General features: G+C 39.2%; 1 protein-coding gene across 3 annotated transcripts in view; it reads right to left on the bottom strand.

Moving 5' to 3' along the window:
- The window catches only part of LOC134226606 (elongation of very long chain fatty acids protein AAEL008004), a 318,180-nt gene that overhangs the window by 68,982 nt on the left and 222,612 nt on the right, over positions 1–26,586 (bottom strand). For all 3 annotated transcript variants that reach the window (XM_062707493.1, XM_062707503.1, XM_062707486.1), the window contains one exon: positions 21,959–22,041. In XM_062707493.1, coding sequence (XP_062563477.1) covers positions 21,959–22,041 — 83 coding nt within the window. The remainder of the gene's footprint in view (positions 1–21,958; positions 22,042–26,586) is intronic.

Here is a 26,586-nt window from a genome sequence, read left to right as displayed (position 1 = left end):
GGGAGCGCTTCGGAATTTCTACGGGAAACGTTTAGAAACACGCTCGGGAAATGCTTCGGAATTTCTTCGGGTAAAGCTTTGGCTTTTCCTTGAAAAATGCTTCAAAATTTTCTCGGGAAGCACTTCCTTGCAATTTACACGGAAGCTCTTCGGAATTCCCGTGGGAAGCGCTTCCCAATTTTCTAAGAAGACGCCTAAGAATTTCCTCGGGAATCGCTTCAAAATTTTCCAAGAAGACGTTTCAGAATTTCCATGAAAAACGTTTCTTCCTCATGAAACGCATAGGGGAACGGCTTAAATTTTTCTCGAGAAAATCTTTGGAATTTCTTCGGAAAACGCTCCAAAATTTCCTCGAACAACACTTCGGAAGTTCAAAGAAAAACACTTCGAAATTTCCTTGGGCAAAATCGGGAAACATTTCGAAATGTTTCTCAGAAAATGCTTCGAAATTTTCTTAGGGAAACGCTTAAAAATGTCTAAGAGAAACGCTTTGAAATTTGCTCAGAAAACGATTCGAAACTTCTTGGAAAAACATTTCAAAATTTCCTCAGAAATCGCTTCAAAATTTACTTGTGAAACGCTACGAAATTTCCTCAGGAAACACCTTAATATGTTTTCGGAAAAAGCTTCACAATTTACTCGGAAGCTCTTTGGAATTCCCGTAGAAAGCGCTTCCCAATTTTCTAAGAAGACGCTTAAGAATTTCCTCGGGAATCGCTTCAAAATTTTCCAGGAAGACGTTTTAGAATTTCCATGAAAAACGATTCTAAACTTCTTCAGGAAACGCATAGGGAAACGCCTTAAAATTTGCTCGAGAAACTCTTTGGAATTTCTTCGAAAAACTCTCCAAAATTTCCTCGAGCAACCCTTCGGAAGTTCAAAGAAAAACACTTCGAAATTTCCTTGGGCAAAATTGGGAAAAATTTCGGAATTTTTCTCAGGAAACGCTTCGAAATTTCCTAGGGAAACGCTTAAAAATGTCTACGGGAAACGCTTAAAAATGTCTACGGGAAACGCTTTGTTTGAAAAACGCTTTGAAATTTCCTCAGAAAACGATTCGAAATTCTTGGGAAAGCATTTCAAATTTTTGTCGAGAAACGCTTAAAAACTTCCTCACTCACAATTTGAAATTTCTTCGGAAAACATTTCGATGTTTTCTCGTGTAACGCTTCGCAACTTCCTCGGAAGCTTTTCGGAATTTCCTTGGAAAGCGCTTCGTAATTTTCTAAGAAGACGCTTAAGAATTTCCTCGATAAACGATTCGAAATTTCCTAAACAGACAATTCAGAAATTTCGCTTCGAAATTTCTTTGAGAAACGCTCCGATATTTCCTCAAGAATCGCTTCAAAATTTTCCAAGAGAACGATTCAGAATTTCTTCGAGAAACGCTTCTAAATTTCCTCGAGAAACGCTTAGAAATTTCCTAAAAAGACGATTCAGAAATTTCTTTGAGAAACGCTTCGGTTTTTCCTCGGGAATCGTTTTAAAATTTACTCGTGAAACGCTTTGAAACTTGCTCAGGAAACGCATCGGGAAACGCTTTAAATTTTTTTCGAGAAACTATTTGGAATTTCCTCGGAAATCGCTCCAAAATTCTCTCGGGCAACACTTCGGAATTTCAAAGAAAAACTTTTAGGAATTTATTCAGGAAATACTTCGAAATTTCCTTGGGCGAAAGTTTCTCGGGGAATACTTCCTAATTTCCTCGCAAAATTTACTCTACTTCGAAATTTACTCTAAAAAAACGAATCAAAATTTCCTCGGGAAACACTTTGCTCGAAAACGCTTTGAAATTTCCTCAAAAAATGTTTCGAAACTTCCTGGGGAAACACTTTGAAATTTCTTTGGAAAACACTTGGATATTTTCTCGGGAAACGCTTCGCAATTTTTTCGGAAAGATCTTTGTAATTTTCTAAGAAGACGCTTCAGAATTTCCTCGGGAAACTCTTCAAAACTTCCGAAAGAGACGATTCAGAAATTTCGCTTCAAAATTTCTTTGAGAAACGCATCGGGAATCGCTTCAAAATTCTTTAAGAATTCTTTTCTCGAGAAACTCTTCAGAATTTCCTCGGCAAATGCTTCAAAATTTCCTCGGGATTTGCTTCGAAGGAGATTATATAAGAAGACGCTTCAGAAATTTCTCGGGAACGCTTCGAAATTTCCTCGAGGAAAACTTCGAAATTTCCTTAAGAAACGATTCAGAATTTTCGCTTCAAAATTTCTTTGGGAAACGCATCGGAACACGTCTTGACGAGAAAATTCTATGAGTTTCTTCGGAAAACGGGCCAAAATTTCTTCGGACAACACTTCGGAATTTAAAAAAAAAAGTTCATAAATTTCTTCGGGAAACACTTCGAAATTTCCTTTGGAATTTTTTTTCCGGTGTACTTCGGAATTTCCTCAGGAAATGCTTCGAAGTTTACTCCGAAAATTTTGAATTTTTCTCAGAAAACGCTTCAAAACTTCCTCGGGAAATGCTTGAAAATGTCTACGGGTAACGCTTTGCTCGAAAAGCGCTTTGAAATTTCCTCAGAAAACGCTTCAAAACTTCCCGGGGAAAATATTTCGAAATTTTGTTGGGAAACACTTCAAAACTTTGTCAGGAAACGCTTCGAAAATTCCTTTCAAAGAAAAATGTTCAGAAATTTCTTCGGGGAACACTTAAAAATTTCTTTGGGAAAAATTTTCTCGAGAAATACTTCGGAATTTTTGATAAACTTTGAATTTTTCTGAGGAAACGCTTCGGAATTTCATCGGGAAACGCTTAAACATGTCTACGGAAAACGATTTGCTCGAAAAATGCTTTGAAATTTCCTCAGAAAACGCTTCGAAACATCCTGGGGAAACACTTCGAAATTTTGTCGGGAAACACTTCCAAATTTCTCAGGAAACGCTTCGGAATTTCTTAGGAATTTCCTCCGGAATCTCTTCGAAATTGATTGATTTTCCAGTGATAGAAAGAAGGATGACTTTCTTTCGAATGTATAAATAGCAAGGAATGTAATTGTCGCTGAAAAATGCAAAAAACAAGCGACAAAAGAGAATAGCGATAACTCTTTGTCCTCATCTGCAGAGGATAAAGACATTGTTGCGTTCCATTTTATTTGCAACAAACATGGAGAGGTAATTGTTGTGAACTTTTCAAACTGCGATAACTTGTATATTTCAGAAGTAAAACGCAAATCATGTCAACAGATGGTTAAGTGTATGTCTTATCTATGATAACTGATACTAATTTAACCAAAAACATCATCGGAAACCGACTACTTCTCAAAATGCGTGGCAGGCGATCATTGTCCTATTCTGTTGCAGTTTGGGACAAACGCTTATTGCGAGTTGAGTTTGTCCCAACATTCACAAGAGAGGATAATGTTGTTGTCATTGGCAATGTTGTTATTTTACATTCCTTGATAAATAGCGATGACTGAACTTTTCCTATAGCAAAAATATCAGTTTTCTGAAGAATACCCCTCCCCTTTTTTCCAAATAGCCATCCCATCCCACCTATAATAATCTTCTCAAGATAAAGAATATGTGTTCAGAATTGACTGTTTTCAAAATAATACAAACTGCAAATCCTGTTTCTGCCAGATACACAATCTGGACCTTTTAGTAATTAAAAATGACTTCTAGGCTTCTAAATCGGTGTAGCCATCAGCAAATTAGGGTGGAAGCAACGAATAAATATAAAATTTCCTTAATAATGCCTTTTAATAAATTCTTAAATAATTTAAAAAAGACCATAAAGAAACATAAATACATTAGCACTTTAAAAAGGAGAAAAATGCAAGTCGAAAAGAAGAATTTTCCATTGAAAAAGTACAAAATTTCCATAACACAATCAAAATAAACAATAAACAATTACAAAATTTTCCACAAAACAATTTTTTTTCCACAAAAAAATTAAAAGCTTTTCACAAAAAATCTATTAAAAACAATTTTTATACATTTTTATTGCTTTTTCTATTTTTATGGAAATTTTCTCATTATTTGTTGCTCTTTATTGATATTTTGTGGACAATTTTCATCTTTTTGTGAAAAAAAAAATTTTTTTGGGGAATATTTTGTAATTGTTTATTCTTGGTGTTGATTTATTTATGGATATTCTGTATTTTTGTTTTCAATGCAGTGTTTTTTGCAGTATTTTTGTTTTCAATGCAAATTTTTATTTTACATTCGCCTGTCTACATCTAGATATCGAGATAAGGAGAGGTCGAGAAATGGAAAGAAAATGGAAATGGATACTAGATCGAAAAAAGCTCGTTGCTATAGAAAACGATAACAAAAGAAACGTCATTTTTTGTTGTTTATGTGTTTATTATTGTCCAAAGATGGTCTAGTAGCCTGAATATTTGAATACATATATCGAGATAGGGAGTGAGAGTCCTGAACAAATTATGACCAGAACACATCGAGATGCAGAAAGCAAACATGAAGGTATGTTGATTGAAGGGACCTAGCAAGCTGCATAGGGAGAGATATCGAAATATAAAACATCGAGTCGACTGTATTATGGAAATTTCTTCTTTTATAATTGCAATTTTTACTTTTAAAAGTGCTTTGTTTGTTGGGAAAATTTTAATTGTTCATAGAAATTGTGCATAATATAGCGAAAATTTTAATTTTTATTAATTGCTTCTACCCTGATTTCTATATTAGGCGTCAGCTAACCCAGTGGAACTATCATCGAGCTGCATAAGGTCGGCTTCAAAGGTTCTTATACAACAACCTGATACACCTGAAGAAGTAAGATTTTTTTTAATAAACACATAATTCGAATAAGTGGATGTGTTATTAAGGTTATTTATTATAATTACGCCTCATGTGTTTTATGTGTGTCCCAGTGTCCCACTGATTGCTAAATTTCCATTTGCAATTTTATGTTCACTTGTGTATTTAATCATATTTAATACCAATGGACTTATGAGAACTATTTTCCCTATATTTTTGGCTGAAATCTGCCGAATTTTACATAATCGACTGTTCGATAAAATATTACAAAAGGATCTCTTTAATCGCATGCCGAAAATTAGCTGAACATTCTCTGTGAATAATGTGAACGGACGTCCCACGTCCCACGTCCCAATTTAATACAATTCATACAGCATTACAAATATATTTCCAATTTTTTTGGGTCAGAATCTGTGCGGAATGTACTTTTGGAGGATCCATTTTCAAGCCAGTTACGCAATCCACATAGGCGTCCCGCGTTTCGTAGGACGTTGCTGGTCACATCATCTGTGAAGGTAAAATTCTCGAATGAAACCAATATTTCTACAGCCGATGCTGGAAAACCATATTTTTATTTATAAGACGGATTGAACAGACTCTATTTGCTTCATGACCAATTACAAACTTTTCTTATGACTTGGCTGTGTTTCAAGGTTTATCACAAGTTTCGATAATTTTCTACCACATGTCTAATTAAGTATCCCACTAAGTGTCCCTTGTCGTGTTCTATTTCTCATCCCTCTCCTCACTTTATTCAACAACTAATTGACGTTAAATTTAATATCGTTTGATGTGACTTCAAGTCTACAGTTACTCCATGTCCCACATTCCAACTTTCTACTTTTATGTCCTAACTTAGTTTCGTATTACATTTCCCGCCATGTAGCTATCACCTACCAAGCCATAATTACCCATCCCATCCTCAATCATTTGAGACTGATCGCGGCTAACTTCATGTGTTTTTTAATGCGGACGCCATCACCAAGTTGGATAGTTCGTGAGATTAACAAAATAATTCGTAATTTAAATCACAAATGAGCACCAATCACGATCTAAACAGCGTTCCCACAAACGTAATTTAGATCACGAATAACTTTCGCTCTTTTTTGAATTTGTGATTATATTTTATACGTGCAATGGGTGTGCTAGTGCCATTGTCTGCAATCAATTTCTTGTCGCTTTTTGTCTAATGAATGTACCAATACGTGTCTATTTGATATTTTAAATATTCTATGACTCATTAATTCTTGTCACGTTCCATTTTATTTAATTCACTTTTTGATACTATTTCTACTTAATGAAATAAAATACGTTTTCAATTCTTCTATTTATGTCATAACATGTCCAGAACAGAATATTCAAATTCAATTTATGCCATGGTGCTTCCTTCTTCGTGCCCTTTTTAGACAAGCTTTGTTCCGTGTTTAATTTTTCATTTCATACCGAACTCATTATTCCATTCAAATGATACTTTTGAATTAGATATCACACTCCTCTCTCTAAATCACATCCTATTTCACACCTCATTACTACTTGCACGAGTCCACTTTGTTCCATATTACCCCTATTGGACTGCCAATAGTCCGAACCCCTATTCTGAGCCCTCGATCATTGCCATTGCGGCACCCTTGAACTTCGGTGGCGATGCAGCAATAGAAATGAGTTCGACCTGAATTCCAAACTCGACACACGACCGGGCATTATTGCAAGCTGCAGGTGCACCGCGGAGATAATAATTTCGCAAAATGACTTACAACTTTGTCTCGATCGTTTACCCGGGCGGACTTGAATCTCGCTTGCAGTAATTGGCGCCCGTCAGGCCAGGCACCGCACAGCGCAGCGGCTGACTGGTGGCGGGGCGGATGAACGTCCACGAGGGAAGCCTCTTTTACATCACTCGCTGCTGCACTTGCTGCATGCAACTCCCCCATCAGCCGAGCTAATTAACGGCCTGTTACATGACACTAACCAAGCCACTTAGCATCTTCGGAGCCCCCCAGCACCAACGGAATGGAATCTGGGTTGCCCCTCAGTTAGAATGGGGCGTCATCGGATCACATGGCAGCCAATGTCAGCTCCTGCCAAACCCCGTGTTCAGAATGAGAATGGATAATTAATGCTGGGGTAAGAGAGGGTAAGTGGTTGAACGAAATCAACGACAGCTAGATAAATGCTTTGAAATGACCATAACAGGTTGAAAAACAGAAATCAACTAAGTTTCCCACAATAGGATTAGAAAGCTAGCCTTATTGCAAAATGTGTAATAAATTTTTAGAGGAAATAAAGATCCATTGGCAATTTTTACTTAATATTTGTAAAAATTATTCTGAAGTAGACATTACAACATTACTGAACAAACTTTCCTCCGAGAAATACAAATGATAAGAATTTAAGTAACGTGACATCCATCCTGCCATTCTATTCTTTTATCTCGTGCGAAAAACATGTTTTTAGTTCTGAAGCTTCAGATTCATATGATTCTTATGGGAGATGAAACGTCGTGTGATAAATCCCGATTAACAAGGTTGGTGTTATTAGAAGAGGATGAGCTAAAATAGACCCGAAAGAAAATAAAAGATCAATAAAGGAAATTGAAGCAGTGTTTAAGAATTTCAGTAAAACCGAAAAGTTTTATGGTATCCCAATTTTTCAGAACACCGATTTTCTTGCATAACCCGCATCCTTATAGCGAAAGATCATCCAAAACATGGGTGCAGATTGCACAAACCTCCCCTAGAACAGTATAATTGAAAACTGTTTGCACAGTATCTCATTAGAACCTGGGGCATCGTTGGAAGTCAAGCGTTGTTCATCACCGTCGTCAACATCTCATTGATCACCGCGAGCGCGCGTATGTATACGAGTGAGTGGGGCGAGTGTCTTTGTCTCTCCCCCAGTCGAGTTTAATTGTTTGTACAATTATTTTGAATAATTCAAGCGTTTAATGGGACAATGGAGGGTGAGCGGTCCCCGGCAGCACTCGCTCGTATGATAAAGAATGCGAGTTATATCCTTCGTGGGAGAGTTGTCGTAATTTCAAGCATTATGTCACGGCGACTAGTAGATTGACGTAAGTTCCTCCCGCAGGGTGGAAACTTACCTGAGGGTGCATCGTGATGTAACGGTGGAAAGTTTTGTAACTATGCAGATCACATGACTGCATCGGAAGTGATTTATCTTAATCAATCGAGGCCCTTTCCGGAAAACAGTTACAAGTAACAGTTTTTCAGGGATATTCTGATGTTTTTTTCGAGATTTTTTTAGCACATTTCCGAAGAATGAAAATTCGAAAGAATTTTTCGTTAAAAAATTGTTGAATTTTTTGGCGGAAATTCGAACAAAGTAGATACTGGTGAAAGCAATTTGTGGGAAAAAAATCAATGCGATATGCCGAGGAAAAATTCGAAGCAACTTCTCGAAACATTCGAAGAAATTTGAAGCAACTTCCTTAAAAAAACCCAACTTAATTCACCGAGTGGTGATACTGCCTTTCTCGCATTTAGCCAAGACACCAACCTTATATGGCGCTTATATAGTTCGATACCATTTTTTAAATAACTTTTAAACGCAATGGTCGATCGTTATCAAATTCAATAGTGATCAACAAGGCTTTATCCCCTGTCGAATCGCAACTTGTTGCGAGAAAATCGGTTAAGAATTACTATATGAAAAGTTGGCTAATGTTTTTCGGATTTCGGGTACACACACACATACACACGGACAAACAGACATTTGTACAGTTCGACGAGGTGAGTCGATTGGTATATAACATCATGGGTCTCCAAGACTTCTATAAAAAGTTCGATTTTGAAGTGAAATGATAGCCTTTCGGTACAACTTTGTTGTACGAGAAAGGCAAAAATATACCATTTTCTAATAAAGTTAAAATAAGTTTCCGGAGGAAACTCTAAGCACTTTCCAGAGGAACTTCGAAATAGCTTCACGAAGAAATTCAAACCAATTTCCGGAGGAATTTCGAAGCAACTTCCTGAGAAAATGTGTAGTATTTTTCTGGAGAAATTTGAAGTGATTTCCCAAGGAAACTCGGAGTCATTTTCCGAGGGCTTCGAATCAATTCGCCAAGGGTACTCAAAGCAATTTTTCGAAGAAAATCTAAGCATTGTCTGGAGAAAATTAGAACCAATTTCTGGACAAATCCGAAGCAATTTCCAGGAGAAATTCGAAGAAATTGATCGCAATTTCCTTTCGAAATATCAAACAATTTTCCTAAAAAATTTTATTCATCTTCCCGAGAAAACTCGAAGCAGTTTTCTGAGATAGTTAGAAGCAGTCTACTGAGGAATTAAAAGCAATTTTCTGAGGAAATTTCTGAGCAATTCCATGAAGAAGTTCGAAGAAATTGCTCGAGAAAATTCGAAGCAATTTTCCAAGGGATTCAAAGTAATCCGTCAGTTCAGTCGCAGAAGTTGCAAGGTACAGACGGAATAGTTGTGCTCTGTGCAGCCTTTGTAGTTTTGGTGCCATCAGTCGTTTCTATTGTTTCCATTATTTTTCGTTCGCCAGTGCCTTTCATTCGTAGAAATCGAACCAAAAAAAAAACAAAATGAGTTACAGTGTGTTTGTGAATACCGTTCAGTTTTGGTTCCCAGTTGGAAGTCCGCGTCCTTCTTGGGCAGAAATCGCCAGCTTTTTGAAGCAGCTGGAGACTAATTTATTACTTATGGAAATAGCGTACAAAACGGCACATGATCGCTCGCTGTACATCAAATTCACGAGGAAATTCGAGGCAAATTTTTCCAGAATGTTTCAAGCGATTTTTCGAGGAAATTTGAAGCATTTTCCGGAGAAAACTCGAAGCAGTTTCCGAGGACACCAACTCATTGTCGAAATTCAAAGCAATTCCCCGAAGAAATTCGATGCAACTTCCAATGCAAATTCGAATCAATTTCCTGACGAAGTACGAAGCAACTTCCGGAGACAATTCTAAGCAATTCCCGAAGAAATTCAAACAACTTCTTGTGGAAATTTGAAGCAGTTTCCAAAAGAAGGAAAATTCGAAGAAATTTTGTATAGGAATTTCGAATTCTCAAAAAATTCGAGGCAATTTCCAGAAAAAAATCGAAGCAACTTCTCATGCAAATTCGAAGCAATTTCCCGAAAATAAATCGATGCAACTTCCAATGGAAATTCTAATTAATTTCCTGAGGAAGTGCAAAGCAACTTCCGGAGACAATTCGAAGCAATTCCCGAGGAAATTCAAGCAACTTCCTGTAGAAATTTAAAGCAATTTAAGAAAGAAGGAAAAATCGAAGAATTTTTTTATAGGAATTTTGAATTCTCAAAAAATTTGAGGCAATTCCCAGAAGAAATTCGAAGCAATTCCCCGACAAAATTCGATGCAACTTCCAATGGAAATTCGAATCAATTTCCTGAGGAAGTGCGATGCAACTTCCGGAGACAATTCGAAGCAATTCCCAAGGAAATTCAAACAACTTCTTGTGGAAATTTGAAGCAGTTTCCAAAAGAAGGAAAATCCGAAGAAATTTTTTATAGGAATTTCGATTTGAAATTTGAACAACTTCCTGTGGAAATTTGACGCAGTTTCCAAAAGAAGAAATCGAAGAAATTTTTTATAGGAATTACAAATTCTCAAAAAAAATGAGGCAATTTCCAGAAGAAATTCGAAGAAGCTCCCATGAAAATTCGGAGCAATTCCCCGACAAAATTCGACGCAACTTCCAATGGATATTCAAATCAATTTCCTGAGGAAGTGCAAAGCAACTTCCAGAGACAATTCGAAGCAATTCCCAAGGAAATTCAAACAACTTCTTGTGGAAATTTGAAGCAGTTCCCAAACGAAGGTAAATTCGAAGAAATGTTTTATTGGAATATCGAATTCTCAAAAAAATCGAGGCTATTCCAAGAAGAAATTCGATGCAACTTCCAATGCAAATTCGAATCAATTTCCTTTGGAAGTACGAAGCAACTTCCGGAGTCAATTCGAAGCAATTCCCGAGGAAATTCAAGCAACTTCCTGTAGAAATTTGAAGCAGTTTCCAAAAGAAGGAAAATTCGAAGAAATTTTTTATAGGAATTTCGAATTCTCAAAAAAATTCGAGGCAATTCCCAGAAGAAATTTGAAGCAACTTCCCGTGCAAATTCGAAGCAATTCCCCAAGAAAATTCGATGCAACTTCCAATGGAAACTCGATTTAATTTTTTGAGGAGGAACGAAGCAATTCGAAGCAATTCCCTATGAAATTCAAGCAACTTCCTGTAGAAATTTGAAGAAGTTTCCAAACGAAGGAAAAATTGAAGAAAATCGGAGTCAATTCGAAACAATTCCCGAAAAATTCAAGCAATTTCCTGTAGAAATTTGAAGCAGTTCCCAAAAGAAGGTAAATTCAAAGAAATAAATTATTCGAATTCCAAATTCTCTAAAAATTCGAGGCAATTCCCAGGAGAAATTCGAAGCAACTTCCTGAGGAATAACGAAGCAACTTCCGGAATCAATTCCAGAGGAAATTTGAAGCAGTTTCCAAAAGAGGGAAAATTCGGAAGTTGCTTTGAAAATTCGAACAGATTTTTTTTAGGAATTCCGAAATAACTTCTCAAAAAACTCTAGGCAATTCCCAGAAGAAATTCAATGACACTTCTTGTGCAAATGCGAAGCAATTTACCGAGAAAAGTTGGAGAATTTTTTTGATAAAATTCGAAGTTATTTTTCAAGGAAATTCAAATCAATTTCCGAAAAAAAATCAAGAGCCATTCCTGAGGAGTTTTTAAGGAATATTCTCCCAAGAAATTCGAATTCAATTCTCGTACAAATTCCAAAAAACTTCGGGAGAAAATTCGAAGCAATTCTCGGGGAAAGGCAATTTCTCAAGGAAATTTAAAGCAACTTCCGAAGAAAATCAGAAGCTATTCCTGAGAATCTTCGAAGAAATATTCTGCCAGAAAAATCAAATTCAATTCTCGTGCAAATTCGAAACAACTTTCGAAGAAAATTCGAAGCAGTTCTCGAAGAAAGGGAATTTTTCATGAAAATTCGATGCAACTTCCGAAGAAAATGAGAAGCACTTCCCGAGAAGTTTCGAAGGAATATTCTCCTAGGAAATTTGAATTTAATTCTCGTGCATATTCGAAACAACTTTCGAAGCAATTCTCGATGAAGGGTAATATTTGGTGGAAAATAGAAGCAACTTCCGAAGAAAATCAGAAGCAATTCCTGAGGAGCTTCGAAGGAACATTATCCCAGGAAATGCGAATTCAATTCTAGTGCAAATTAGAAGCAGCTTTCAGAGAAAATTCGAAGCAATCCTCGAGGAAAGGTAATTTTCCGTGAAAATTCAAAGCAACACACAAAAAATAATTAGAACCAGTTCCTTAGGAGCTTCGAGGGATTATTCTCCCAGGAAATTTGAATTCAATTCTCGTGCAAATTCAAAGCAACTTTCGGGGAAAATTCCCGAGGCATCTTTCCATGGAAATTCAAAGCAACTTCCCGAAAAAAAAATCTAAGGAACTTTCAAAAAAAAAATTCTAAGCAATCCCCGAGGAAATTTTTAGCATCTTCCCGTGGAAAATCGATGTAGTTTCCCATGATTGTTGGAAGTAATTTCCATAAAACAATCTTTTCTTTTAGTCGAAGAAACGGCTTATGCGCCACCTTCTTAAGAAGGACCGTTTCTCATGCAGAATTGCCCGGAATAAGACTCTCTTCTCAGGACAGGTCAGATTTTCTTTAGAATCATTGGCTCACTCTAACTCCAAGCATCTAACAGCAATTAAACCAATTCTGTATGTAATTCTCAAATCAAATTAAGCTTAAGAAGCAATCAAAAACTTGGTTATCAATCAGAGAGGAACCGATCAGCATTTTTTTTAAATTTTGAAATCTTTCTATAAAATGCATGGTTTCACAAGTAGGTGGCGCATATTTTGATTGGGATCTTGAGTGAGCTTAGGTTACTCATGCGTGTTACAGTATTTTATTTTCGGAACACCTCCGAAATTAAAATACTTTCAAATAATAAAATTGTTAGGATTTACCAAAAAGTTCTTACGTTACTATGTTCATGTTACCAGTCTATAGAGCAAAAATATCATTGATGTTCAGGTTGAAAACTTGATAAAAATGAAACACTACTCTTTGTACGTTATCATTGTCTATCTGTTGCGGGAAGCACTTAGCGCTACGCATTGAAGTCCTCCAAGAAGGGATTGCTGCTATAGCAAACAACTTTTGTTTTCCTGTTTGGAATCTGTGGTAACATGCCAGGAGGACGACGAAACTCGGCTGCAGCCAGTGGAACGGAGGCTGTAGGTCAAGCAGTGGTTCAAGCAGTGCTGCCAGCTGTGCTAGCAAATTTTTCTATCGACCCATTTGATCGAGACAAAACAAAATGGGCCCGGTGGATCAAGCGGCTTGAAGGCGCATATCCTGAATGGGGTTCAAGACGACTGTAAGAAGGATTATTTACTTCATTACGCAAAGTTATGATTTGGTATGCGACCATATTACTCCCACTGAACCGGAAAACAAGACGTACTTGGAGCTGATGACTGCCATGGAGGAATTACTCGACCCTGAACCACTAGAGATGGTCGAAGCATGGAAGTTTCGGTCCCGCACCCAAAAAAAGAAAACGATTACGGAGTTTACCACGGAACTGAAAAGGAGCGCAAAATTCTGCAAATTCGAAGCATATCTGGAAAACGAGTTGAGGAACCAGCTGGTATTCGGGATGAGATCCAAAAGGATCCGTTCTCGTCTTATCGAAGAGAAGATTTTGACCTTCATCAAAGACAAGGAAATAGCCATTTCCATGGAGGCCTCGGGAGCAGGAGCTGCAGTACTGAAAAGGAAGCACGAAGTAAATTATGCTGACCGTATGACGACGTACCGTGGACCGGACAGCAAGGTAACTAAACATACTAACAGACAGTGCTACCGATGTGGAAGTGGGGCCCACTTGGTGAGTACCTGTAAACACATGAACACAATTTGCAAATTCTGCAAAAAAGTGGGACATCTCCAGCGGGTGTGCCTCAAATTTGGATCTCAGAGCACAAGTGCAACCAGCACCAATAATGATAAATTGCCCAAATCCAAAACAAAGCTACGTGCGAATATGATCGAACAACAGGATCAAGATAGTTCTGTTTCAGATGTTGAAGAGATCTGTGTGTCAGATATTTGTACAGTAGATAATGATGAGTCAGCATCCCTTTCAAAGATCATGTTGCCATTGAAAGTAAATTACTCAGAGATTAGGTTTGAAGTAGAATGCAGATCGCCAGTTTCGGTCATTGGCCTGGTAGATAAAGAGAGGTTTTTGAAAGACGTGCCACGTGAAACATACAGATGTTGAACTAGTAAGTTATTGCGGAAACAGGATTGAGGTATGCGGTTATGTAAATGCAGAGGTTGAATACAAAGGACGTACGAGCACATTACGCTTGTTCGTCATGAACTCAAAGAAACATCCACTCTTGGGTCGTGAATGGATGCGTACTTTACAATATGATTAGAATGAAGTAATCCGTGACTCGAACTTGATTGTAAACACTATCGCGTGTCGTACACCTCTGCCGGCTGCAGTTAGTACTCTTCTTGATAAGTATCCTACGGTGTTTGAAGACTCTACTAGTACAATAAAAACTATTCAGGCGATCCGCAAGTGTCAGGAATCCCCCCAAAAGGCTAGATCTTTGATTTTGAATGATAAGTTACATTACCAATCACGTTTATAGTAAGTTACCGTTGTTAATTGCTTGCTTCAATTTAAGGAGGGGGTAATATGTTAGGATTACCCAAAAGTTCTTATATTACTATGTTCTTGTTACCAGTTTACAGAGTTAAAGTATCATTGATGTTCGGGTTGAAAACTTGAATCATCGAACAAGTTGCACGTGGTTTATTTCATTCCCGGAAATCCGAAACGTGACCAACGTTATAGCAAAATTTTTCATAAGAAAAACAACCAAAGCCTGTAAGGGAAGTGTTGGCGGATTTTGATCTCAAATGTATGTCATTTGTAAACCTTTTTTTCGATTTGCAGATGTCATTCTTTTGTCTGTCGTACGCCATCACGAATGTATTTAACTTGTTGTCTATGATATGGAAATGCTAATATCATCTTCCAAACTTAGACGTATATGTTTATGATAGAATTAGAGGCGAAAGTATAGAATTGATAGCTCCGTTAGGAGTTGTTGAAGAGATCACACTTAACTTCACGTAGAAGTAACACACACAAAATCATTAATTTAGTTGTTGTCTATGTTAATGGCTTTCGATAATCCCATTCGTATGTCTCCCTCTAGTTGTTGTCTCACAAGTAAATGTTAGCTTGTCCCGTTACAGATTGAACATAGCCAAGCTTGTCCACTACATTGGCATTGTAATTGCTAAAGCAGCCTGAATTCGCTTTATTTCCTGTTGTGTCACTTTTTTGTAACAACATTATGTAGATATAAGATTCAAAATAACTTGACTATGGCTCCGTAATGCTCAATGAGCCTTCGTAATGAACGTAAAGAAAAAAGCGATAAAATGCAAAAATTTGTTTTTGAATTATTTTGATAACATTAATTATCATCTTCTACATCGGAAGAACCAAATCCTTCAATTTCATCAAGTATTTTATAAAATGCTTCCTATGGATCAATTTCAATTGCATTTTTTGAACTAGAAGTGTTGCGACGTCTACGTCCTTTGACGCACCCCTCGGTTCGGCTGACGTTTGAATGCGTATGTGTTGGGGAAGAAGGCGAGTGTAATAAACTGTCAAAGACGTTGATAAGAGAGAAAGATAATTTGTTAAACGTGTATGCAGAGCTAAAAGTTATTTAAATTAATGAATTAGTTATGAATTAATGAATAAATTACAGCTACAGTCTATTCTCTTGATAGTTTCCCATAGAATTATTAAAATCGCTTAGTAAGAGACCAATTGTAAGTATTGAAGAGAAAGTTTGTTATGCACCTACTAATTAATAAAAAAAATTACAACTTTGAGCTGATTCTACCGGGAACATTGGCGAGATTTGCTACAAAGAGCTCCGAAAAGCAAACTTCCGTAATAAGAAGGGTTTGTTGATCATGCTCTGGTAGCTTCCTCTGCTCTTCTGTTCATGAATAGATTGAATTTTGCGTTCGAAGAATTTATATTCGCTCTGAATGATCTTACAAACTGTATGATCGACTAGAAGAAACAATGCTACTACACGCTGAAGTTAAAAATCCACTAATTATTTAAAGAAGACATTACCTTTCAACACTTAACGCTCAAAATATCAATTGGATGTGGAAAAAAGCCTTCTTCACTAATCAGTGCTATTTTTCTTTTCTTGTTAGCTTTTCTGCCATTTCACCTATAGAAACGTCAACAAAACGACTGAACGTCAATTACCCGAAAACTAATTGCTTAAAAAGTTGCTTCCGCTGCATATAGTTTTGCCTCAAACGGGGGAATTTGAGTCTTTTAACCATCTGCAGGGTAAAGTTAATATTGTTATACTTCAAAAACTGCTATTGGCAGCGAGGACTAAATACGATGAATCCTTAATTACCACAACTTATTGCCCTAGCTCGAAAAATGGATTAAGCTAGGGCTTAGTTTGGTAGATCTTACTCCGTAACACACTACGAAAAAGTGATCTACCAGCGTTACGGGCAATCTTCTATTTTAGTGCGGTACAAAGCGATGGGTTCCCAGTTAGCCATGCAAGCAAAGGCGTAGAATTGTCAATCTGCAGATTGTGAGTTCGATTCTCGGTCTGGCTTAGGATGCGTTCCGTGGAAAACATTCTCGGCTCTTTGGGCATAATGCCACACACAATACGTATTTATGGAACTGGCGGGCACGGGAAAGCTTTCAATTAATCGTCGAAATGACAATAGAACAAAAGCAGGCCAATCTCCAGTTTGAATGTAGATCCATGTAAGAAGAGGAAGACAAAGCGATGAAAAAGGTAATGCTTTCTTCGAATGAACACATCTGGTCGGAATAAGGCGTAAGAGACTTTGTTCGTTTTGAAACAAGGGAGAAAGAAAATGCCTTCTTACAATAAACGCATCTGCCCGGTAAAAGGTGAAAGAAGGAAATAATTCCTTCTTGAAATGAACGTTTTTTCCCGGTATAAATGCAAAAACAGTAGATAGTCTCTTCTTCAAATGAACCCGTTTGCCTGAAATTAAGTGAAGGAATGAGACAATCCCTTATTTAAATAATAGCTTCTTCTCGGTATAGTGCGACCGGGGAGATAATTCCTTCTTTATACTTTGAACAGGCATCCCCTAGTAACACGTGGTGGTTTGTGGTTTCTGTGACTAGTATGCTACTAAGTCAAGTCATATTACAATTGTGCTACTAGGGTCTGATTCCACAGTGATTCATGTACAGTGTTTCCATTTTTCCGCATGTGTTTTGGCAGTTGGCATTGTATGTATCACGCTGGAATCGCACTGTTTGTGTCTGATATTAAATGAACTCGTCTATACGTTATAAGGCACAAGGAAGAGGTAAGAAACCATAAGGATCGATTTGACCCCCTCCTTCCTCACACAGCATTACGGTCTCTAATGGAATATTAAAAAAACGTCTGTCCGTTATAAGGCAAGGAAAGAAGTTAATCCTTTTACCAAAGAAGCACGCTTGCGGGGCATAATAAAGGCTTGACATGGAGCAATAATAACTGCTGCTATTCTACACTACACTTATCTCAGAAAATGTAAATTCACTTAATGTAACATTCTGCAAAACGACATTCGACTAAATGTCATTTTGAAAAAGGTATAATCCGTCAAATGTCATGCTGCAAAGGTAACATATCGTCAAATGTTATTGCGCGACAATGAAATTGACTAAATGTTTTTTTTTGTCTTTATTATCGAGACTTTTCGATTTGGGATCCGCAACGTTTGTATATTTAAAAGTTGGTGAATTTAACGGGGAAATGTAAAAATAATTAGAATACAATTTTAGGTCAGCTGTTGAGGATAATAAAACAAACGCACGGAAATTGATCTAGAGGGGCTGCAAATAGTTTATTGTGACATTTGCAACACCCGGCAAAGCTAGGTTTCTTTCGCTAGTTTGTAATAAAATAAAAATAAGAAAGAACTGACAAAACATGTAAAAATACTTTCACTTGCATAGAAATATTGAAAAATCGGACAATTACCTAAAATAATTTTTCTTTAAATTATCTTGAAATTATGCAATGTGAAAACTCTAAGGTTATCCATGGGAAATATCTGGCGACGGCAAATGCTGGGTAAAGCGTACCATTGGTACTTCGCGTACCTGAAGGAATAAAATAGACCCCATCTCGCGGTCCTTAGCCTCTTACCCAGCAACTCCTATCCCTACCTCCCCGCGGTGCTGGCCGGGATAGGAGCAACCTTAGGGAAGATCGGGTAACAAACCCCGGTGGGAACTATGGTCGTATGCTGACAGGGAAGGGGGGGTTTGCTCCTCTTCGGAGGTGCAAATCTTATTGAGCGTCTGTTCTCCATGTCAGGATCGGCTCACAACAGCGTCTGTTCTCCATGTTAGGGGCGACTGATCATCGTCCGAGTGCCAGCGAAGGACTCTAAGTGAAACTGTGCACCATGGTCCACCGGAAATAAGGAGGAATGGTCCTCCGGAAATTTAGGGGGTTTGGTGTCAGGCGATTGGAAACTCGGTTCGTGGAACTGCAAATCTCTCAACTTCATCGGGAGCACACTCATACTCGTCGATGTGCTCATGGACCGTGGATTCGGCATCGTAGCGCTGCAGGAGATTTGTTGGAAGGGATCAATGGTGCGAACGTTTAGAGGTAATCATACCATCTACCAGAGCTGCGGCAACACACACGAGCTGGGGAAACGCCGCCTGGAAGAAGCGGAGTGCGAGGAGATGGCTTCGTGCCGCGAGCCGAAATGTGCCGGGATAAGGATGGGAGCATCTTGACGGACGAACGTGTGGTGATTGAAAGGTGGAAGCAGCACTACGAGGAACATCTGAATGGCGATGAGAGTACAGGCAGTGAAAGTCAAGGCAGCGGAGGAGATGACTACGTCAGTTCAGCGGACGATGGAAGCCAACCAGCCCCCACCTTGAGGGAAGTTAAGGATGCCATTCAACAGCTAAAGACCAATAAAGCAGCTGGTAAGGATGGTATCGGAGCTGAGCTCATCAAGATGGGCCCGGAAAAGCTGGCCACTTGCCTGCACAAACTGATAGTCAGAATCTGGGAAACCGAACAGCTACCGGAGGAGTGGAAGGAAGGGGTTATATGCCCCATCTACAAGAAAGGCGACAAACTGGAGTGTGAGAACTTTCGAGCGATCACCATCCTTAATGCCGCCTACAAAGTGATATCCCAGATCATCTTCCGTCGTCTGTCACCATTAGTGAACGAGTTCGTGGGAAGTTATCAAGCCGGCTTCGTTGACGGCCGCTCGACAACGGACCAGATCTTTACTGTACGGCAAATCCTTCAAAAATGCCGTGAATACCAGGTCCCAACGCACCATCTGTTCGTTGATTTCAAGGCGGCATACGACAGTATAGACCGCGTAGAGCTATGGAAAATTATGGACGAGAACAGCTTCCCTGGGAAGCTTACCAGACTGATCAAAGCAACGGTGGATGGTGTGCAAAACTGTGTGAAGATTTCGGGCGAACACTCCAGTTCGTTCGAATCGCGCCGGGGACTAAGACAAGGTGATGGACTTTCGTGCCTGTTGTTCAACATTGTGCTAGAAGGTGTCGTGCGGAGAGCCGGGTGTAACAGCCGAGGTACGATTTTCAACAGATCCAGTCAATTTATTTGCTTCGCAGATGACATGGACATTGTCGGCCGAACATTTGCAAAGGTGGCAGAACTGTACACCCGCCTGAAACGTGAAGCAACAAAAGTTGGACTGATGGTGAATGCGTCAAAGACAAAGTACATGCTTGTGGGCGGAACCGAGCGCGACAGGGCCCGCCTGGGAAGTAGTGTTACGATAGACGGGGATACCTTCGAGGTGGTCGGGGAATTCGTCTACCTCGGATCCTTGCTAACGGCTGACAACAACGTTAGTCGTGAAATACGAAGGCGCATCATCTGTGGAAGTCGGGCCTACTACGGGCTCCAGAAGAAACTGCGGTCGAAAAAGATTCGCCACCGCACCAAATGTGTCATGTACAAGACGCTAATAAGACCGGTTGTCCTCTACGGACAAGAAACATGGACAATGCTCGAGGGGGACTTGTAAGTACTCGGAGTATTCGAGAGACGGGTGCTTAGGACCATCTTTGGCGGTGTGCAAGAAGACGGTGTGTGGCGGCGAAGAATGAACCATGAGCTCGCCCAACTCTACGGCGAACCCAGTATCCAGAAGGTAGCTAAAGCCGGAAGGGTACGATGGGCAGGACATGTTGCAAGAATGCCGGACAGCAACCCTGCAAAGATGGTGTTCGCTTCCGATCCGGCAAGTACGAGACGGCGTGGAGCGCAGCGAGCGAGATGGGCAGACCAGGTGTAGAACGACTTGGCGAGCGTGGGGCGTATCCGAGGATGGAGAGATGCGGCCTCGAACCGTGCATTGTGGCGTCAAATTGTTGATTCAGTGTTATCTGTTTAGATGTAAACTAAATAAATGAAATGAATCTGGCGACGAGAATTGTTTTTAAATTTTTAAATTTTTAGTAGCTGAGTCGAATGCAGTTGTGAATGTTAGGGCCCTTTGAGGAAGGTTAAATAAATAAACCAAAATGTTGGATGTACGAGCAACAAAGTATTTGCTACTTATTAAGACTGCTATCGCCGAAAAAAATCAATCTTAATAGCAAAACTTCAGTCGTCAACCCCCAGATAATTTGTTTTTAAATATTGATTTATCAGGGAGGGCAACGGTGCGCCAATGATGTTAGCCACCATGCGTTCCCATTGAAGGGATGCACGATGCCAATAGATAGTGTGTGTGTTTTGGTAGTTTGCGCCACCCCTTCGTATGGAGCCCGACCATTATGACTGTGATGACGCTAATCACTGCCCAATGTTCGGACCGAACGATTGGCAGCAACACAAACAAATCCGATTCAAGTTTCCGCTTTTCCCACTGGTGCGGCGCTCGTTGCGGCAAACCGCACAGTTTTGCAACAATCAATATAAAGCTCCACGAAACCTCAAACCTTAAGCAACACACAATTAGGAGAGATCTCCGGCTCGAATCGCACAGCTTTGGACTAATTTGCCCACAAGACCAACGCTGACCGCATCCGAGGCCTCTACGCTCCGTACCGAACCAGTCTCTTCTAAATCAAAATATTATTGTTATTGTTGCCATTAGTGGTAGACGGACATGGCCATTGGGCAACACGCCATCCCACAACCGTCGTCGTCGCCCCTCACCAACTGCTCCGTTTCCCCGGCAAGCCCTCCGAGCTAGAACGAATGCCAATGTCGTAATTAGTGAAATAATCAACATCAGCGCCATCAAACAACAGCCGGGTAGCACCCGACTGACACACGCCGACGAAAGGTGAGCAAGCATTTTTGAGGTTAGATTAGGTAGGTTGCCGGTCGAACAGCTGAGCCGCTGAGCGCTGACGGTGCGAGTGCAGTCACACCGCCGAACGACCATCATTTTCGTTCCGTTGCCGCTGCTGGCTGGTTGGTGGATGAGGTCAGTTTCAGACCTTCGTAAGCTCTGCAGCAACGGGGCCCGTGCTTCGTTGGGCCTAATTATCTCCACGCGGGCACTCTCAGCGAGATTATTTGAATATTTTCGGATAGAGGCCTACCGACCAACCAGAAGGCACCCGCAAGCGAACGACGACGCGCTACGAATTTGCGAACGCGTGTGAATATCGCTCGAGTGTAGAGCGGCTTGACATCGTTAGAGGGGTCGAGAGGGGGGACTCGAACAATGAATCAGTCAGTTAGCTACGAGTTCGAGTGGAGCAGTGAAGAAAGTGAAGTACGGCAGACAAACGCTCGAAAAAATTAGGCAAAGGTCGACCGATGCGATGCGATGATGGATGCACGAACCAAATGCAGCGTGCGCGGATGGAGGTGGGTGGTTCGCTTGATTTCGATGATGTGAATGAGTGGATGAATGGACAAACAAATGAATGGACGAGCGTCGATGATTATGAGTCGGTCGTGATGGAGAAGGGAGATGGGAAGAGCGAAAACAAAATTATGTGCAGAAGTCAAGGTCAAGGTCAGCAAGGGCTGAAAGCGGTTTTCGATTATGGATGAACTTTCGCAGTGATACTTACTTTGACTAAGTAAACATATCCTAAACATAGAGCTAATGTGGGGAAGGGAGATGACATGAGGGGCCAATCTTTCGTCCGGGGATCTGAAAAACAGAAAAATAGAAAAATTTATAATTTTATTGCTAAAATCAAAACAGTTATATAATCACTTATGAAGCAATTAGTAGTAAATTTGAAAAAAAAAAACTTGCTATCTTTGAACCACTAATTATTGCGAGTAGAGATTAAATACTATTAAATTCATTGATTGATTATGGGTCAATATCCTCACCTCTGCTTAAACGTTACACCAGGTTTAAGCGTATGGGTAAACACCGCTTAAAAGGTCAACGGAGGTGAAAAAAATGGTCTATTCATTTACACTGATTTGTAACGTAAACTTCCACAAAAACGATTAAACTTTCATTAAGGTGAGGGTTGGTTGACCCGAAACAAACTTTTGGAAGCATTGGAACAATAAAAACATTTTACATTTAACATATTACAACATAGATTATTAGTAGAGTGTTACAAAAAAATCGATTTGTTATTTGAACCAACTTAATTATCAGTTTGGCAGTTTCACTTCAAACAAGTGATGGTTGATTAACATCCCATTAACAGTTCGTGTGGATGTGGCTTAGGGTGTCCCAAAATTGGACAAAGTCTGGGATTTTGGGGGCTCAACCTTCAAATGAAAGCTAAGGGTATAACAAAAGAAAAATTGTTCTACGACAACTCTGGGAAATGACGTTTAGGGGTGGCCCCGACGCGTTTTATGAAAAAAGTGCATTTTTTATAGGTAACATCGAAAATACCGGTATATCGGAAAGAAATTCGATGAAACCCATCCATTTTATATTTTTTACATTTAACTTAGGGTCTATACTTTATGGTAAAACTTTGATACCGCATGTTTAAGGTCTATATATTTTTCACTGATGCTTTGAATGCCCAAAAATGATGAATTTTTCTTAATATTTTTTTATTAATGCATCTAAAACGGGTATCCATCATAATGGTTTTGAAACTAGATATACATAGAAAGATGGGGAATTTTATAACGAATATTTTGCTAAAAATAGCAACGTTCTATCTCTATCCGTTTAAAAGTTATACACGATTTACTGCAGCTTGGAAAAAGACTTTTTGAAATTTCGGATCATAATACCTGGATCATGTTTAAGAAAAAAAACGCCTACTTTCCATACCAACCAAATGATGGATACCCGTTTTAGATGCATTAATAAAAAAATATTAAGAAAAATTCATCATTTTTGGACATTTAAAGCATCAGTGAAAAATATATAGAGCTAAAACATGCGGGATCAAAGTTTTACCATAAAGTATAGACCCTAAGTTAAATGTAAAAAATATAAAATGGATGGGTTTCATCGGATTTCTTTCCGATATACCGGTATTTTCGATGTTACCTATAAAAAATGCACTTTTTTCATAAAACGCGTCGGGGCCACCCCTAAACGTCATTTCCCAGAGTTGTCGTAGAACAATTTTTCTTTTGTTATACCCTAAGCTTTCATTTGAAGGTTGAGCCCCCAAAATCCCAGACTTGGTCCAATTTTGGGACACCCTAATGTGGCTCCTGTGCGGAAAAGTTATTCAAAACTTGTGATAATCGCGGAGGGATATTGAATTGGCACGAGACTGCTGATTTATCCGAAAGTTTGAGCCAAAGTACAAAGGACCCAATGCAGAAATGTATTCATTATGACGGGGAAAAAAATCAAAAGCTATGAACGGGTTAGAATTTGAATATTGTAGCTTTTGTTCGACGCTATCCGTAGCATCCGATCGTTTCGGGGAGGGTTGAACGAAAAATGGGAAAGACTTGGATTTGCATTGGACTTGGATTTGGAATGGATTTGGATTGGATTAGGATTGGATTTGGATTGGATTTGGATTGGATTTGGTTTGGATTTGGATTGGATTTGGATTGGATTTGGATTGGATTTGGATTGGATTTGGATTGGATTTGAATTGGATTGGATTGGTTTGGATTGGTTTGGATTGGTTTGGATTGGTTTGGATTGGTTTGGATTGGTTTGGATTGGTTTGGATTGGTTTGGATTGGTTTGGATTGGTTTATATTGGTTTGGATTGGTTTGGATTGGTTTGGATTGGTTTGGATTGAATTGGATTGGTTTGGATTGGTTTGGATTGGTTTGGATTGGTTTGGATTGGTTTGGATTGGTTTGGATTGGTTTGGATTGGTTTGGATTGCGTTTGGATTGGTTTGGATTGGTTTGGATTGGTTTGGATTGGTTTGGATTGGTTTGGATTGGTTTGGATTGGTTTGGATTGGTTTGGATTGGTTTTAATTGGTTTGGATTGGTTTGGATTGGTTTGGATTGGTTTGGATTGGTTTGGATTGGATTTGGTCTGGTTTGGATTGGTTTGGATTGGTTTGGATTGGTTTGGATTGGTTTGGATTGGTTTGGATTGGTTTGGATTGGTTTTGGATTGGTTTGGATTGGTTTGGATTGGTTTGGATTGGTTTGGATGGGATTTGGATTGGTTTGGATTGGTTTGGATTGGTTTGGATTGGTTTGGATTGGTTTGGATTGGTTTGGATTGGTTTGGATTGGTTTGGATTGGTTTGGATTGGTTTGGATTGGTTTGGATTGGTTTGGATTGGTTTGGATTGGTTTGGATTGGTTTGGATTGGTTTGGTCTGGTTTGGTTGGTTTGGATTGGTTTGGATTGGTTTGGTTGGTTTGGATTGGTTTGGATTGGTTTGGATTGGTTTGGATTGGTTTGGATGGGTTTGGATTGGTTTGGATTGGTTTGGATTGGTTTGGATTGGTTTGGATTGGTTTGGATTGGATTTGGATTGGTTTGGATTGGTTTGGATTGGTTTGGATTGGTTTGGATTGGTTTGGATTGGTTTGGATTGGTTTGGTCTGGATTTGGATTGGTTTGGATTGGTTTGGATTGGTTTGGATTGGTTTTGATTGGTTTGGATTGGTTTGGATTGGTTTGGATTGGTTTGGTTGGATTGGTTTGGATTGGTTTGGTTGGTTTGGATTGGTTTGGATTGGTTTGGATTGGTTTGAATTGGTTTGGATTGGTTTGGATTGGTTTGGATTGGTTTGGATTGGTTTGGTTGGTTTGGATTGGTTTGGTTGGTTTGGTTGGTTTGGATTGGTTTGGATTGGTTTGGATTGGTTTGGATTGGTTTGGTTGGTTTGGATTGGTTTGGTTGGTTTGGATTGGTTTGGATTGGTTTGGTTGGTTTGGATTGGTTTGGATTGGTTTGGATTGGTTTGGATTGGTTTGGTTGGTTTGGATTGGTTTGGATTGGTTTGGATTGGTTTGGTTGGTTTGGATTGGTTTGGATTGGTTTGGATTGGTTTGGATTGGTTTGGATTGGTTTGGATTGGTTTGGGATTGGTTTGGATTGGTTTGGATTGGATTTGGATTGGTTTGGATTGGTTTGGATTGGTTTGGTTGGTTTGGATTGGTTTGGATTGGTTTGGTTGGTTTGGATTGGTTTGGATTGGTTTGGTTGGATTTGGATTGGTTTGGATTGGTTTGGTTGGTTTGGATTGGTTTGGATTGGTTTGGTTGGTTTGGATTGGTTTGGATTGGTTTGGTTGGTTTGGATTGGTTTGGATTGGTTTGGATTGGTTTGGATTGGTTTGGATTGGTTTGGATTGGTTTGGTTGGTTTGGATTGGTTTGGATTGGTTTGGATTGGTTTGGATTGGTTTGGATTGGTTTGGATTGGTTTGGATTGGTTTGGATTGGTTTGGATTGGTTTGGTTTGGATTGGTTTGGATTGGTTTGGATTGGTTTGGATTGGTTTGGATTGGTTTGGATTGGTTTGGATTGGATCTGGATTGGTTTGGTTGGTTTGGATTGGTTTGGATTGGTTTAGATTGGTTTGGTTTGGATTGGTTTGGTTTGGATTGGTTTGGATTGGTTTGGATTGGTTTGGATTGGTTTGGATTGGTTTGGATTGGTTTGGATTGGTTTGGATTGGTTTGGATTGGTTTGGATTGGTTTGGTTGGTTTGGATTGGTTTGGTTGGTTTGGATTGGTTTGGATTGGTTTGGATTGGTTTGGATTGGTTTGGATTGGTTTGGTTGGTTTGGATTGGTTTGGATTGGTTTGGTTGGTTTGGTTGGTTTGGATTGGTTTGGATTGGTTTGGATTGGTTTGGATTGGTTTGGATTGGTTTGGATTGGTTTGGATTGGTTTGGATTGGTTTGGTTGGTTTTGATTGGTTTTGATTGGTTTGATTGGTTTGGATTGGTTTGGATTGGTTTGGTTGGTTGGTTTCGATTGGTTTGGATTGGTTGGATTGGTTTGGATTGGATTTGGAATTAGATTGGTTTGGATTGGTTTGGATTGGTTTGGATGGTTTGGATTGGTTTGGATTGGTTTGGATTGGTTTGGATTGGTTTGGTTGGTTTGGATTGGATCTGGATTGGTTTGGTTTGGATTGGTTGGTTTGGTTGGATTCGGATTGGTTTGGATTGGTTTGGATTGGTTTGGATTGGTTTGGAATTGGATTGGTTTGGTTGGTTTGGATTGGTTTGGAATGGTTTGGTTGGTTTGGATTGGTTTGGTTTGATTTTGATTGGTTTGGTTGGTTTGGATTGGTTTGGATTGGTTTGGTTGGTTTGG

The sequence above is a fragment of the Armigeres subalbatus genome, chromosome 1, assembly GCF_024139115.2.
Source record: "Armigeres subalbatus isolate Guangzhou_Male chromosome 1, GZ_Asu_2, whole genome shotgun sequence".
Lineage (NCBI taxonomy): Eukaryota > Metazoa > Arthropoda > Insecta > Diptera > Culicidae > Armigeres > Armigeres subalbatus.
Note: the sequence above shows the minus strand (reverse complement) of the source record. Positions and strands in the feature narration are given on the sequence as shown.